This window comes from Lepidochelys olivacea (assembly GCF_965140295.1).
Source record: "Lepidochelys olivacea isolate rLepOli2 genome assembly, chromosome: 6".
In the NCBI taxonomy this organism is placed as follows: domain Eukaryota; kingdom Metazoa; phylum Chordata; order Testudines; family Cheloniidae; genus Lepidochelys; species Lepidochelys olivacea.
Window position 1 is genome coordinate 11,649,793 of NC_140416.1, and position 16,032 is coordinate 11,665,824.

The 16,032-nt window shown below is 54.9% G+C and overlaps 1 protein-coding gene across 5 annotated transcripts in view; it reads right to left on the reverse strand.

The window, feature by feature from the left end:
- Positions 1–16,032, reverse strand: part of SYT7 (synaptotagmin 7) — a 177,808-nt gene that overhangs the window by 81,866 nt on the left and 79,910 nt on the right. For all 5 annotated transcript variants that reach the window (XM_084630410.1, XM_084630409.1, XM_084630408.1 and 2 more), the window contains exon 2: positions 10,693–10,796. In XM_084630410.1, the coding sequence (XP_084486536.1) occupies positions 10,693–10,796 (104 nt within the window). The remainder of the gene's footprint in view (positions 1–10,692; positions 10,797–16,032) is intronic.

The window sequence follows — 16,032 nt, forward strand, 5'->3', positions numbered from 1 at the left end:
CCAAGAGCCCTCCACAACAGCACATGTCCTTGAACGTGCCTTAGAAGGCCAGGTGGTTAACTTTGGAGCCAGTCACCACAAATGTCATAGAATCATAGAAATCACAGAATATCAGGATTGGAAGGGACCTTAGGAGGTCATCTAGTCCAACCCCCTGCTCAAAGCAGGACCAATCCCCAACTAAATCATCCCAGCCAGAGCTTTGTCAAGCCTGACCTTAAAAACTTCTAAGGAAGGAGATTCCACCACCTCCCTAGGTAACGCATTCCAGTGTTTCACCACCCTCCTAGTGAAAAAGTTTTTCCTAATATCCAACCTAAACCTCCCCCACTGAAACTTGAGACCATTACTCCTTGTTCTGTCATCTGCTACCACTGAGAACAGTCTAGAGCCATCCTCTTTGGAACCCCCTTTCAGGTAGTTGAAAGCAGCTATCAAATCCCCCCTCATTCTTCTCTTCCGCAGACTAAACAATCCCAGTTCCCTCAGCCTCTCCTCATAAGTCATGTGTTCCAGTCCCCTAATCATTTTTGTTGCCTTCCACTGGACTCTTTCCAATTTTTCCACATCCTTCTTGTAGTGTGGGCCCCAAAACTGGACACAGTACTCCAGATGAGGCCTCACCAACGTCGAATAGAGGGGAACGATCACGTCCCTCGATCTGCTGGCAATGCCCCTACTTATACATCCCAAAATGCCATTGGCCTTCTTGGTAACATATCCAGCTTCTTGTCCACTGTAACCCCTAGGTCCTTTTCTGCAGAACTGCTGCCGAGCCATGCGGTTCTTAGTCTGTAGTGGTGCATGGGAGTCTTCCGTCCTAAGTGCAGGACTCTGCACTTGTCTTTGTTGAACCTCATCAGATTTCTTTTGGCCCAATCCTCTAATTTGTCTAGGGCCCTCTGGATCCTATCCCTTCCCTCCAGCATATCTGCCTCTCCTCCCAGTTTAGTGTCATCTGCAAACTTGCTGAGGGTGCAATCCACAACATCCTCCAGATCATTTATGAAGATACTGAACAAAACCGGCCCGAGGACCGACCCTTGGAGCACTCCCCCAATGTCTGAACTTCGGAGAACTTTGCCAGGACCCAGCTGAGCTGATAACTTTTGCCAACATCAGGCTGAATTCAGCATCTCCAGAGCTCTACAACCGCTGGCAGAGCGTAAGGTTCAGCAGGTGAGCTCCTGTCTTTGCCAGCAGCACAACTTGGAGACTTTGTCACCTTCATCAGCCAACCAGTTTGGGTTTAAGCTGCTCCCAAGCCTGCCACACTCTCTTCAGCCCAGCCGCTGCAGTTCAACAAGGCTGCAAACACCCCCGGCCCAGCTCATGAGATCTCTGAGCTCCATTGTTCAAAAGGTCCAGGTTAGAGGAGGTTACAGACACAGCCGGAGTGGCCTGCAGGACGCGGAAACACTGTCTTGTGAACCTCTTGCGTTCTAGGAGCCCGTAAGCTCTGTCGTTAAATGATACAGGTTCCAGAATGGCGCAGACTCTGCCAAGAGCAGGCTGCAGTGTCCACAGGCTCCATTAGCGGAACTGCTCAGGTGTGAAGGGGGTGGGGGCTCTGCCAGCACGGCCTCCAGTGAACTCCATTCATCAAAATGTTCCCATCCAAGGAGGTTTCAAGCTCAAGCCAGTGGAGCAGTTCTTTCCAGTGCAATGCTAAAAACCAAGTACAGTGCCAACTTGACACCACATTTAGGACTGTAGCAGAATATGGGGTAGATCCTGGTCTCTGCCCCTGAGATGGTGCAAAAGGGAACAGAGCCATGAAGGAGCCTAATGACCATCCCAGCAGGATTAGAAGTGGGCACTTCAAGAGACGTCTAGCTGTTGTTCATACTTGAGAGCTGGAGTGAAGCATGAGTTAGATGTAAGTGATTTGGGGTGGATGGTACAAGGGATAACTGGTTACCTTGGTTACAAAGGGATGGGTCTTTGTGGGAGGTCAAAGGAGATGCAACTTGCACCGAATTCAATGGGAGCTGGATCTGCTTCCAGCTGAATCTGGCCTATGTGCCAATCTAGGACAGACGTGCACACTTCCTGAGCTGAGCGAGACACATAGCATCGCTGCTGATGGGCAGGCCGAGAGGAGCTCTTTTATCTGATATGGCGGGACAGCCATTGTGGGCTGGCTTCCCTTTCCTCAGTATGCATCTAGCCACCTTTCTATCTTAACCCACTTTGTCCTTCACGCTTTCCTCGCCCTGCTCCCCCCTTTGCCCATCACATCTGCTTTTAGATAAGACAGCAGGGACTGGGTGAAGCAACTGTTCAGCTGGGGACAATCACGGGTGAGCACCTCAATGGCAAGGGTACAGGGAAACTGAGTAAGGGTGGGATAACCACAGGGCCACGGGGCCTGGTCAAGGGCAAAAAACTCCCCTCCACAGACACTGATGAGCAGGGCGCCAGTGCAGACCAGCATGGGGATGAGATGAACCTGAACGGCTGGCCTGCACCCACTGCATGGTCAATGCCCACAGTCAGAGTGCCCCCTGCTGGGCCCAGGGAAGGCTGCAGCTCACCAGCTGTGACTCCACCTAGTTGGATCTTGTGCTTAAGGCACAGGATGGGGAAGCAGAAAATCTGGATTCAATTCTTCACCCTGTGTGACTGACTGTGGGGCAGGTCACTTCATCTCCCATGGGAGTTAGAAGCCTAAACAGCTTTGAGGGTGTGGGCCTCAGTGCCCCATCTGTAAAAGGTGATTGTGACGCTCCCAGGGTCCATTCAGGCTGTAAGCTCTTCAGGCCAGGGGCTGACTCTGACTCTGTGTCTGTGCAGCGCCTGGCAATGGGCCAGCAAGCTTGGTGGGGGGCCTCTAAGAGCTACTAGCACAGAGATAATAACAAATCCTAGAGCCTACTTGTTATCTCCCCAACCCATTACATCGCTCGGCTGAGCCTACCATTCCCCCAGGGCCAGGCAATGAGGTGTCTCCCCTTTGTCCGATTCTCTGCCCCTTTGTTCCATGCCCTCCTCCTCCTTCTCAGCCCTTCAGTCATGTCAGGCCACGGGCCGGGCTATGAAGGACCTAGATCCCTGTGCTGGAGGTGAAGCCGGGTCACTCCTCTCCCCCCTCCTCCTGCATTCTCTGAACTCTCTCTGTTCTCCGAGCCTTTCCTGCCCTGCCAGAGTGAGGCAGGGCCCCGTCTACCTCTCCCAGGCCAGCAGTATCAGGCCAGCCACGGCAGGGTCCGCTTGCACCGATGGGGAGGGTGAGAGTGCCAGGCCTGTCACATCAGGCGGGCTGGTAGTAGGCAGCTGCCTGGTGGCCCCGTCAGCCACCTGCTGAGGTAAGGGGCGGGGAGCAGCTCACTCCTCCAATGCTTCAGCACAGGCTGGTCTGTGCAGCAGTAGCTTCTCCCTGGCAGGAGCTGGACAGGTGCTCACCGGTCAGTGCTGGCGAGCCACCTAGCTGGCTCTGTTGGGAAACTCGAGCTGGGCAAGCCTGCTCCTTGTATCAGGGAGACGGGGCCACACCCCCAGCTGGTGCGAAGGTGTGCAGATCCAACAACTGCCATGTGTCCGCTGGGGCTCTGGCTCATTGTGCTGGGGAGACACAGTGCCCAGCTGGCCAACCCCTGGCTCCCTCGGCCACAGAGGTGACTGCTCCATCTGCCAAGGTCTGAGGGCAGCTGGGCATTGTGGAGTGGGGTGAGCATCTCTGAGGTCAGGAGCCTGGATCCCCAGGAATCCCCCCTGGATCCCCACCCTCATGCCTCCCCTCGAGGCAGCCTTGCGCAATGGCTCCCATTAGCAGAGTGCAGGCCCGCACGCTGCAGACAGGGCACTGACCAGCGGGGGAGAGGGCACTCACACCCCAGGCTCTCCCAAAGGGCACGCTCTGCTGCAACATCCAGCATCTCTCTCCACAGGGGCAGGTGGGACTGGGCTGCAGTTAACTGAAAGGGGACGCTCTGGGCAGGCTGCTGGACGGGGGCAGACCCTGGGGTTCTCTCTGGCTAGCATCCCCATGTAATCCTGGCCTGGCCTGCTGACTACCAGATCACACCTTGTGCCCAGCTGCCACAAGCCCAACAGGAGGAGTCAACAGCCTAATCCACGCGGAAGTGAAGTGGAGGGTTCTTTGCCAGGAGTGCAACGGAGGCGCTCTGTGACGGCCAATTCCTGCCACTGCTCCCTGGCACCTGTCCCGCCAAAGTCACAGAGTAAGATTGGAATTTGATTTCCCAAACTTGGCCAGCAGGACGGGAGAAGGGCTCCCCATTCCCCACCCTCCCGGGCCTCCTTCCTCCCCTTCATCCCAACCCTTTCCTCAGGTCCTGCCCCCGAGCCCAGTCCTTTCCATGCCCAGCGTCTCTTCAAGAAGGCAGGGAACTCACAACCTGTGTCCAGCTCTTGGGCAGGGGGTGGGGGGCTGTGATTTCACCTCTGGGGCATGGAGGAGCCTGAAGGCATGCTGAATCAGAAGGGCAACCACATGCTAGCTACCCTACCCTGGGGTATCTGCCAGGTGCGCTCGGACTGGCTCAGCAGCCACAGCGAGCAAAGGGTGACCCGGCCCAAGCCCCTGGAGGACACAGCAACACCGGAGTGCTGGCTGTGGGGGAGCTCCCAGCTATTGCTGTGCCAGCCTCTCCCAGCTGGGGGCGCTGCAGGAAATGGAACAGAAGTCATACCAGAGGTTCCAAAATTGCGATCTGGGGAGCATTTGTGCATGGGCCATCGGGTAATGCTGCTGCTCTTCGTCCTCCTTATTCAGTCGCATTAAATGAAGCTAGAAACACATTCAATACATTTCCTCGGGTCACTGCTCTGTGGTGGGAAGGCTGGCGTTGCACAGGGCTGTTGCACCTGGGAGGGCAGGTGTCCCTGAGACAATCTCAGGATGAAAATATAGGCCCATGCCATGAACCAGGAGGGCGATCCCCTGGCCTTGATGCTGCGATTAGAGTAGCCAGACAGCCAGTGGCTGGGGGGCCCTCACAGCGTCTCTGGATCCAGCCTCCCTGACAAGCCAGCACTACAGGAGTGAGTGAGCCGGCAGCTGGCTGCAGACAGGCTGGGCATGTTTCAGCTGCGTTCGGGGAGGAGGTGAGAGGGTTTCACCTTCTTGCTTTTGCTTCTAAATTTAGCCTGCTGGAAGAGCGGACTCGCTTGTTAGCATTCTGTGCTGCCTGCGCTCCCCGGCGCGTGCAGACTGACGGACTGCGGCGGCTGTGACCTTCCCTCCTCATCAGCTGCTGCTCCTGGACCCCAAGGGAGGCTCCCGACAGGTGGCACATGGCAGCAGCGGCTGCATTAACTTTCCTTAGCCCCGGAGAAGCTGGTGGACCTGCCAGGGCTCTTTCCCTTTCGCCAGACAGGACTTGGAGCAGACGAGGCAGGGGAGGAGAGCGAGTGGTCAGGTGCTGCTGCTATAACACAGAGATACTTCTGAGCTGGCCCAGCTCTTCTGGCATCTCCACTGGCTTGGATGGAGGGGAGGCACTGCCCTGTTTGCTGCCGGCCAGGCAATGCTCTCTCAGCAGAGCGGGCTGGATGCCTGGGTGAGGGAGGGCAGACAGGTAGGAGGCTGGCTGGCTGGTTGGCAGACGGGGGTAACTATGGTTCATGAGAGACAGGTAGATACGTGGGCGGCTGGGGAGTGCAAGGAGACTCTCCTCACCATGGCATGGATCTTCGGCCTACCGAGGGCACCGGCTAGGGGCTGTGGCTCTGTGACCTTGGGCGAGGTTTCCTCCCTTGGTCCTCAGTGCTGGTTGGGCACGGATCTGTCACAGAACTCTGTCACCTTCCAGGGCGCTGGCCTGGGTACTGGGAACAGGACGCTTCTGAGGAGGGAGGGTGTCGGGAGGGGGAACAGCAGCAGAGTCTTCAGGAGGAGGAAGCCACCCTTCACCCCAGGCAGCTGAGCACTCCACGGCTCCCTGACCCCACTGAGCCAGCCAGCTAGCTCTCTATCCCTTCTCGTTACCCTCAGGCAGCATGGAGAGCTGGGCCCAGGCAGCAGCCAGGGCTGTCCTTCCCCTCCCAGCGAGTCCTTGTTTCTCTTGTGCAGCTGGCTGAAGCGTTTTTGAACCTGGCCCCAGGCCCAGTTACCACTGAACGGGGAGCTCTTCGATTCATCTCACTTCCTCCCAGGCTGCCTGGTTTATTAATTTGGCTCCCGGCCGCAGGGCTTTACTTATTAATATGGCAGTATCGCTGCTTAACTCCCTTGTTTGTGAATGTAAACATCCTCGGCCCTCCTCGACATTCCACACGCCAGCTTCCCCCGGCCATAAATCACGGGAAGCCAAACAGCCTGGATCTGGGCAGTGGGGTGGCAGAGCCAGAAAGCTGGCAGATAGCAGCTGGGGAGGAGCCGTGCTGATACCTGCCGGAGGGCTGGGGAAGGAGAGCTGCCTGTGCGTGTGAAGGTGCAGCAGGGAGACGCTCCTAGGAACATTCCTCTGGAAAGACAGATGCTGTCTCCTTTTAACGCCAGTTTTAAAAAACAGGTGCTATGGCTTTTTAATGGTTCCCGGTGCCCGGCTGCGCCCTCTTGGGCCCCGGCAGGCGGAACGGGGAGGTGACATTATTTCTAGCGCAGTGTTTGTTGTTTGGAGAGTGAAAAAGAATCAAAAATAGCCGCCTTCGGAGCACTTGACCCACTTTCCAATCTCAGCCGTGCACAGAGAGGCTTCATGGAGGAAGGAAACGAAAGACAACGTGCTACTGAATCCTGGCCAGGAGGGCACTGTGGGGAATTAGGGCGGGTGGGGGCCACAGGGCACTGTGGGTAGGAAGGGGCCACAGGGCATTGTGGGGGACCGGGGTGGGTGGGGGCTGCAGGGCGGGGGGGGCCCGCAAGTCCATTCTTTACCACCATTTGGGGATAACGCAGCAGTGCCGTGCAGCCTGCCTCCCCCCGGGCTGCTCATGCCAATGCAGAGCCAGGGCGGAGCAGGAGAGGGGCCAGCTCATTACCGTGCATCTCCAATATATATATTTATTTTGAAAACTTCCCTTTATGCTGCACACACATTTTCACCCAAACATTTAATTATCACATCTCCAAAAGAGCAAAATAAAAACTGCAGCCGCCACCACGGAGCCTTACTCAGCAAACGCCTCTCAGGGCTGCACGACTGTCACTGCGGGGTGGGACTCCAGGGGCCCCGGACACCAGCCTGCCCACACACCCAGGGGTGGCACCTCCCCCTGTGAACCCCAACTGACTGCTCTTCTACCTGTTAAACTAATGCCCTAAGTGGCTCCCTTTACACCTCCCACTGTGCTCCCCAAATTACTTCCTTTATGCCTCTCACTGCATACCCCAGTGTGTCTCCATCTACATCTCATTGTGCACCCCTAATTAAACTCCTCTGCCCTGTACCCCAATTCCTCCTCTTGTGCCTCATGCTGTGCCCCCAGTACCCCCCCTTATTCAAAGCTTGTGCAGTTTTGTTTACAGAAGAGGGAGCATTGTAACCCGCACTCTCATACCCCAGTTTGTTCCTGTTCCCCAACACCCCATGAGCCCAATTAGATTTATTTGGCTGCGGTTGATTTTCATAACAAGCAACTGTCTTTCTGCTGGGGAAAGCGAGGGCTGCTGTTCGGACCGTTACATTTTGTCTCTCTGCTATGGAATTAACAATCTGAATGGATTAATAAGTAAAGGATCTTGCTGAGATTCCAAATTAAGGAAACAACTGCTACCCCAAACAGAGGTGAATGGAAAGGCTGCTACTTCTCAGACAGGCAAGTGTGTTCTTAGAAATGGGAAGGTGGAAAATCAAGCATTGATAGTTTTCAGTTTCAAGAGGCATAAAAAGCAGCATCGGTGTGTGTCTAAATGAAACATCTTATACCCTGAGATTAAGTTTTGTTAGACCAGAATTAAGTCTGAGAATAAAGTGCCCTGTAAAATAACATTAGGGGAAAGTTACAGGTGTTTTAAAAACTCTCCAAACTCAGGAACTGCATGATTACATTTCTGGCAATCACCTTAACTCTGCCCCTGGATACCTGCCCATCCTCCACCAGGGGCACAGTGGCTCTCAGCAGCTGTCACATGGAACTGAAGAAAGTCCCATGAGTACGAATTATCCAAATAGCACCTCCCAACCTCGCCTCCTACACTGTTCAGGGGAAGGGGGCTCTGCGAGGTATTAGGTGAGTGCTAGGGTGAACTGAGGGCAGAGTCTTAGATTCTTCAGATCCAAGCCCTGAGCCGGTGAGAGCCCTGACTTCATCAGCAGGCAGCACATAGCCAACGGCTGGCTGCTGGTGCCACATACCAGACTTTGCAGGACTCAGGAGGTGACACCCCCTGCCCCAGGTATATATACATCCCCAGACTGCCCCGAGGCCTCATCCCCGCTCACTACATTCCCTCTTCCTCGGTGGCTCGCTTTCTCCCACTCTTCCTCACTTTCACTGGGCTGGGGCAGAGGGTTAGGGTGTGGGAGGGGGTGAGGGCTCCGGCTGGGGGTGCAGGCTCTGGGGTGGGGCTGGGGATGAGGGGTTCAGGGTGTGGGAGGGGGCTCTGGGCTGGGACAGGGAGTTGGGCTCTGGGAGGGGGTGAGGGCTCTGGCTGGGGGTGCAGACTCTGGGCTGGGGCTGGCCATGAGGGGTTTGGGGTGGAGGAGGGGGCTCCGGCTGAGGGGTGGGGTTGAGGGATTTTGAGTGTGGGAGGGGGCTGCAGGTTGAGGCAGGGGGTTGGGGTGCAGGAGTGGGTGCGGGCTCTGGGGTGGGGCCGGGGATGAGGGGTTCAGGGTGTGGGAGGGAGCTCTGGGCTGGGTCAGGGGGTTGTGGTGCAGGGCAGGTGAGAAGTCTGGGCTGGGGTCGCAGGCTCTGCGGTGGGGCCAGGGATGAGTTGTCTGGGGTGCAGGAGGGGGCTCCAGATTGGGGGCGGCTCAGGAATGGGTCAGGGGGTTGGGGCTCAGGGTTGGGGTGCAGGCTTACCTTGGTTAGCTCCCAGTCAGCAGCGTAGCGTAGGGGGCTGTGCATGCCCTGGAAGTGGCAGCAGGTCTGGATCCTAGGCGGAGGGGTGGGGTGGGGAGCAGGAGGCTCCACGTGCCGCTCTCGCTCGCAGTCACCGCCCCCCTCGCCCAGCTCCCATTGGCCGCGATTCCTGGTCAATGGGAGTGCAGAGCTGGTGCTCGGGCAGCACGTGGAGCCCCGTGACCCCCGGCCCAGGACCCAGACCTCCTGTCTGCTTCCGGGGTGCAGCACGGTGCCCCAGGACAGGTAGGGACTAGCCTGCCTTCGCGGCCTGGCCAGAGGTGCTGACCAGAGCCGCCGGGTCCCTTTTCGACCAGGTGTTCCAGTCGAAAACCGGACACCTGGTCACCCTAGCCTCTCCAGCCAGCGCAGGGTGCGGCAGGTGTGACCAAAGTCTGTTTGCACTGGAGCGTAAGACAGGCTAGCTGGGCTCCGCTGATGCCTGGCCAATATCTTCTCCTGATCAGCTGTGTGCCTGGTGGGGAATTTCAACCCCCCACGCATGCTGGCCTTGTGCAGGACGTGTGGTGTGGGGCTCAGAGAAGCCTGACCTCCAGGCTCGGCTCTTTCCTTTGGTCTCAATTGCTTTCCCTGTCTTTAAAGAAAAACCCAGTGGAGCAAAGTGGGGCCTGAGAGGAGCCGGGGCTGGTCCCTGCTCAGTGCTCTGACCCTTCTGGCCTCCTCCAGGCAGGGGGACTGTAGATTTCCCTACTGCTGGCCTCTCTGCAGGATGTGTGTGTGTGTGTGAAGATGATCACTCCCATCAGTGGGAACATGTCTACACCAGCTAAGGCAGAGGATCACATTGTCATGTTTCAGAACCCAAGCGCACCATTGCATGGGCCAGGAAAGCATTTCCATCCCTCCTCCCTGCATTCTGGGAAGGACTGGCCTTCCCTCTGAAGAATTCAGGTACAGCTGGGAGAAGGATCTTGCTAGACCCATGGCTTGATCCAAGGTGGGAAGGACAGAGAGAGAAATGTAAAGAAAGGAAACTGCCAGGTGTTGCACTTGGTCGAGCCAGCCAACCATGTCAGCAACAGCACTGCACGGTACCCAGGTTTCTAGCAGTGAGATCCCTTCCTTAGTGACTGCTCTGAATTTGGGGGTGCCCACTCTGAGTTTGGGGCTGCCCCACGTTCTGTGGGGGGTGGGCAGGGGGCCTGCTGGCTGTGCTATATTCTAAGACGTGGTTCAGAGGTGAAGGAAGCTGCAGCAGCTGAGGTTGGGGGAGAGCCACATTGACCTTTGGTCAGCACGGGTGGAGGGGGGGCCTCCGGGGTGGGAGGGTCCCACCCGGGGGGTCCAATCCTTGTGCTCTGGTGGGGGGCTGGGTTGGGGTCTCGCCATTACAGGTGAGGAATCACCAGGGACTGTGGAGTCTCTGCTCTGGGGCGTGACACTCCTCATTCAGGAGACGCTCCCTCAAACTCCCTCTCTGCTTTAAACCAGCGACTCTGCCGGACCCTGGTCCTCTCTGGCCAAGCCCTGGCCCTGGGCGGCTGCTCCTCTCCTGACTGCCCTGGTTTCATGCCCTGTGTCTCATACTGCTCTCGTTCCCCACGGTCGTGGATGACGCTGCTGCAGAGTGGATTGCCCATGCCGTGCCCCGAGTGGTGTACCTTGGCGAGTATACTGTGTGCCACCCGGCAGCCTTACCCCCTAGCTGTTCCTAACCCAGGCAGGGCAGCAGGGCCCCCGCCACCGAGTCACGGCACTTACCAGTTTGTGCTGGCACCACTGGCAGATCCCGCACAGGACGATGGTGACGCTCAGGCTGACGGTGATGATGGCTGAGACCAGGAGGACATCGCGGGAGGGCACTCCTGGCAAGAGGAAAGCACAGGGTCAGGCCCCTTGGCGAGGGGGAGAGCGGGCAGAACAGGGCTGGCAAGGGAGGGACACAAAGCTCCCGCTGGGCTAGTCTGTCCTGAGCCAACCCCCCCGGCACAGTCCCTGCAGGATGGTCCCAGGCACGGCTACTGCAGAAAGCTCAGCCTTTGGGGAGAAGGACAGGCAACACGGGCGGAGTGCTGAGGATGGCAGCAGCCATGAGGTTGATCAGAGACTGGACAGGTCACCAGCCACACATGGGAGCACATGGACCCACACCCACCTTGCAGCACTTGATCTGGCACCCTGGCCCATGTTCCAGTATGGTGGCGATTCCACTCTGACACCTGATGGTAAGGTAGACCCTCAGGGCCATCCTGCTGTGGCCTCAGGGAATAAGGTGTTACACCGAACACCTACCCAGGCATGCATCCAGAAGCATAGGACACCCGACAGCGAGATCCCCCCATCCTCGCCCAGACAGAGGGAGCGGCATGGGACAGCCAACAGCAAGAGCCACCCAGACACGGTGCTACACGGAATGCCCAGCAATGAGAGTTGGTCCATCCTAACCCAGACAGAATGCAGTTTGCATATCAGAGCCATTGGGTCACAATTAGTTAGTGTATTTGGGCAGCACCTGCATTCCAGTCCAGATCAGTCTCCCAGAGTGATGGGCACTCTAAAAACACTTCCTGAGAACAGCCCCTGCCCAGAGAGTTTCCAATCTCGGCTACACACATCCACATACAGCACCACAGACTACGTCAGGCGTCAGGCCAAGCCAAGGGCCCTGCTTGTTCGTGGATCTCTCAAGACATTGTAGCAAGATATATCGAACCTCCTCTCTAGGTACAGTCCACTGAGTAGATCACATTGCAGTGGGATAGCCCATCTCCAAGCCAGACACCATGCATTGCATACAAGGCATGATAGTGAGGAAACACTCCGTCATTTGATCTGTTTATTTTCTAAAATGTGCCAGCCTGCAGGGACATGGCTGACAAAGTACAATGGGGCAGTTCATCCCTGGGCAGCTTGAATTACGTGCCTCTCCAATCTACTGGAATTCTCTGAAGGAGTCAACTAACTAACGCAGAGATTCTGGGCCTGACTGTGTGTGTGTCATCAATAGGTAACAGGGTGTTGTAGTCAACCTGCCCTTCCCATATTTCTAAACAGCAGGAGGGGGCTGGCTAGACAGAAGGAGTGTGGAAAAGGTTGAGGACAACTGAACTAGTATATAAGGGAGGCATGGCTGATGGGCTTTCAAAAGAGTTGTGACCAAGCACATCACGAGATGTTTTAAGGAAATTAAGTCATCACAGGGTGCGAGGTAAACTGTCCTGGATTAGAAATTGGGTTAAAGACCGAAAGCAAAGGTCAGGCACCAACGCCCCCTTTCTGACATGGCTAACGGTGTCGTGCTTCAATGTCCCATGCATTGGTAGGACGCCTGGCTGAAAAGTGAAGCAGCAAAATTTGCAGCTGCCATGGCACTGATTTAATTGAGTGAATACTAGCAGAAGGAAGGGTTCAGTGAATCTAGGAGATTAGGGCAAAGCAACGGGCTATGAGTGCAGGATAATGCATGTTGGAAGGAACATTCTGAACTACTCCTACCCCATGATGAGCTCTAAATTAACCATAACCACTCAGGAAAAAGGTACCATCACAGCCGTTTCAATAGGAACCTCTCAGTGCACAGTGGCAGGCAGGCAGAATTGCAAACAAGATGTTTAGGCAGGAAAGGGATAAAGAAAAAATAGACTATGAAAATGCAGCTATTCTAATGCCGTTCTGTAGGTCAGTGATGTGCCCTCACCTGGAATACTGTGTGCTGCTCTGGGTGATCTATCTACCCACCTCATTCGTAGTCATCTATCACCGAACAATACAGCATCTAGACCCTTCAAAAAGGATATAGCAGAAATAGAAGTGATCCAGAGAAGGACAATGGAAATGATCCTATGCATAGAAAAACTTCCATGTGCAAAGAGATTACAAGGATTAGGACTGTTTGGTTTAGAGAGGAGGTGAATAAGAAAGGACGTGCCAGAGGTCTATAAAACTATGAATACAGACAAGATAAAGTCGGTGCTCTCACTTGCCTTGACAAGGGCAGATCCAATTCAGTTAAAAGGCAAGACATCTAAAGCTAACAAAAGTAAATACCTTTCTACACAAAGTGTAATTAACCTGTGGAACTCCTTGCCACAAGATGTCAGGAAGGACAAGAGCTTAGTAGACTCCCAAAAGGATTATACATGTTTATGAATATTAAGCATCTCCTCAGTTACACCAACTGTGATACAAATATATCGTGAGAGACGTCAAATTCTATCCTTGAATGAGTCTCATGGGCACTGCCCCACCCAGTAAAGATCAATTGAACCTGCTCCCCTCCCACTGGCCATCCCCTAGCTCCACCTCCCCTCCCCCATTGATGATCATACAACTGTTGCCCTTATTCACATGGAAGAGTCTCATTCAGGAAGTATTTCATGTATTGTTAGCTTTTTAAATGGTAACTTAGCAGCTGGAAAATGAGGAGGAAGAGCCAGCTCCCCACAGCAAGTGCTGGGAACCCAATCCCTCATGTTTCAAGACCCAGGCTCTCCACTAATGGCCTGGTGCTAGGAAGAGCCCTCCGCTATGGGCACGTTAGTGCGCAGCCGTCCATTCGCTGAGCGCTGCTGGACACAGCACAGCTGGCTAGAGGCTCTGCTGCCTGGTATTTGGCACACCCTGTGCCTCTAGGTGAGTCACCTCTAGTGCAGTGGATTTACACCAGGCAGGAATCGGTCCTATTAATTTCATTGCTGGTCATGGTGCATTCCCCTAAGTGACAATACATCCCAGGGGAGGCCCGCCACGGCATCTGCGCTGCATCACTCCAGTCTCATTGCAAATGGGCCTGATTACTCGGCTGTGTTGTCTGGGCTCTCCCTGAACGTTGGCTTTGGGGAATGAGTCACCTTTGTTTACTCAAGCCTGAAAGCCGGATTCTCCCTGTCTCCTCAACCCTTCTATTATCTCCCTTATTGCTTCCCCTTTAGGAAACGTCTGCGAGTGGAGGCGAGGCTGGGAGAAGAGGCTGGAAGGACGCCCAGGCCCAAAGTCAGACATTTCTCTCCCCCCAGGCAAGGTCTATAGTATGGGCCCCAGCGACACACACGCCCCTGACTGCCCCCCTAGCTAGCCTGGCCTCAGAGCAGGACCAGCTCCAGCAGGGATGGGGAGGGCAGAATCCCTGACCCATGTCAGAGGGGGTCTCTGCCAACAGAAGGGCCAGTTGCCACAGTGCCCTTAGTGGAACCCTGACCCTCTGCTATAAGCGTAGGCCTGACTGGAAGCAGGGACCTGGGGGTGGAGGCTGTGCACCCCATTCCACATCCTCTGAGCTGTTCAGTCTCTCCAGACCTGGGGGCCTGTGTGAGCCAGCGACCTTACAGCAAAGGGCCCTGTACTCCAGGTCTCCTCTTGATGGTCCTCCTGCATTGGGTGATTGACATTCCCACCGTGGGGAAAGGCTGCCTGGGCCCAGCAGGGTGCCACCCCAGCACTACAGGATCGATGCTGACAAGAGAGAGCGAGAAAGACCTGGGCATCCACGCTAGCTGGGAGCCCACGTCCTACAACAAGAAACCCAGGTGCCACCGCACACAAATCCCAGCTGGGTGCCTGCTAGCGAGCCAGGCTGGGGCCACAGATCTCTGTGCGTGCGGGTGTGTGAAACGGAGAGCGTTACACGTGTAGCCCCCCGGCCATGATACCAACCGATGGTCCCAGCCTCGCAGGGCCGACTCGCGGAGCGCCGATATAGGAAAGCTCCTGTTGATAGGAGCTGGGCTTCTGGGTTGACTACAGGAGACAGGATTTGACACACAAGCACATCTGGAGACATACCAGCCTCACCCCCACCCCCATTGAGGGTTGCTCCCTGCAGCCCCTTGCCCACGCCTTGTCCTGTGTTCAGACGCCCTGAGTGACAGAGGGGAGAGGTCAGAGCACTTTCTCAGGGAGGTCATTCTGCGGCCTAGTAACGCACACGTCGGGTCCTGTCTAAATAATAATCAATGCTCATGAATAATTACAGGTTTCAGAGTAACAGCCGTGTTAGTCTGTATTCGCAAAAAGAAAAGGAGTACTTGTGGCACCTTAGAGACTAACCAATTTATTAGAGCATAAGCTTTCGTGAGCTACAGCTCACTTCCTCAGATGCATATCGTGGAAACTGCAGCAGACTTTATATATACACAGAGAATATGAAACAATACCTCCTCCCACCCCACTGTCCTGCTGGTAATAGCTTATCTAAAGTGATCATCAGGTGGGCCATTTCCAGCACAAATCCAGGTTTTCTCACCCTCCACCCCCCCACACAAATTCACTCTCCTGCTGGTGATAGCCCATCCAAAGTGACAACTCTTTACACAATGTGCATGACAATCAAGTTGGGCTATTTCCTGCACAAATCCAGGTTTTCTCACATCCCCCCCACCCCCATACACACACAAACTCACTCTCCTGCTGGTAATAGCTCATCCAAACTGACCACTCTTCAAGTTTAAATCCAAGTTAAACCAGAACATCTGGGGGAGGGGGTAGGAAAAAACAAGAGGAAACAGGCTACCTTGCATAATGACTTAGCCACTCCCAGTCTCTATTTAAGCCTAAATTAATAGTATCCAATTTGCAAATGAATTCCAATTCAGCAGTTTCTCGCTGGAGTCTGGATTTGAAGTTTTTTTGTTTTAAGATAGCGACCTTCATGTCTGTGATTGCGTGACCAGAGAGATTGAAGTGTTCTCCGACTGGTTTATGAATGTTATAATTCTTGACATCTGATTTGTGTCCATTTATTCTTTTACGTAGAGACTGTCCAGTTTGACCAGTGTACATGGCAGAGGGGCATTGCTGGCACATGATGGCATATATCACATTGGTGGATGTGCAGGTGAACGAGCCTCTGATAGTGTGGCTGATGTTATTAGGCCCTGTGATGGTGTCCCCTGAATAGATATGTGGGCACAATTGGCAACGGGCTTTGTTGCAAGGATAAGTTCCTGGGTTAGTGGTTCTGTTGTGTGGTATGTGGTTGTTGGTGAGTATTTGCTTCAGGTTGCGGGGCTGTCTGTAGGCAAGGACTGGCCTGTCTCCCAAGATTTGTGAGAGTGTTGGGTCATCCTTTAGGATAGGTTGTAGATCCTTAATAATGATACTATT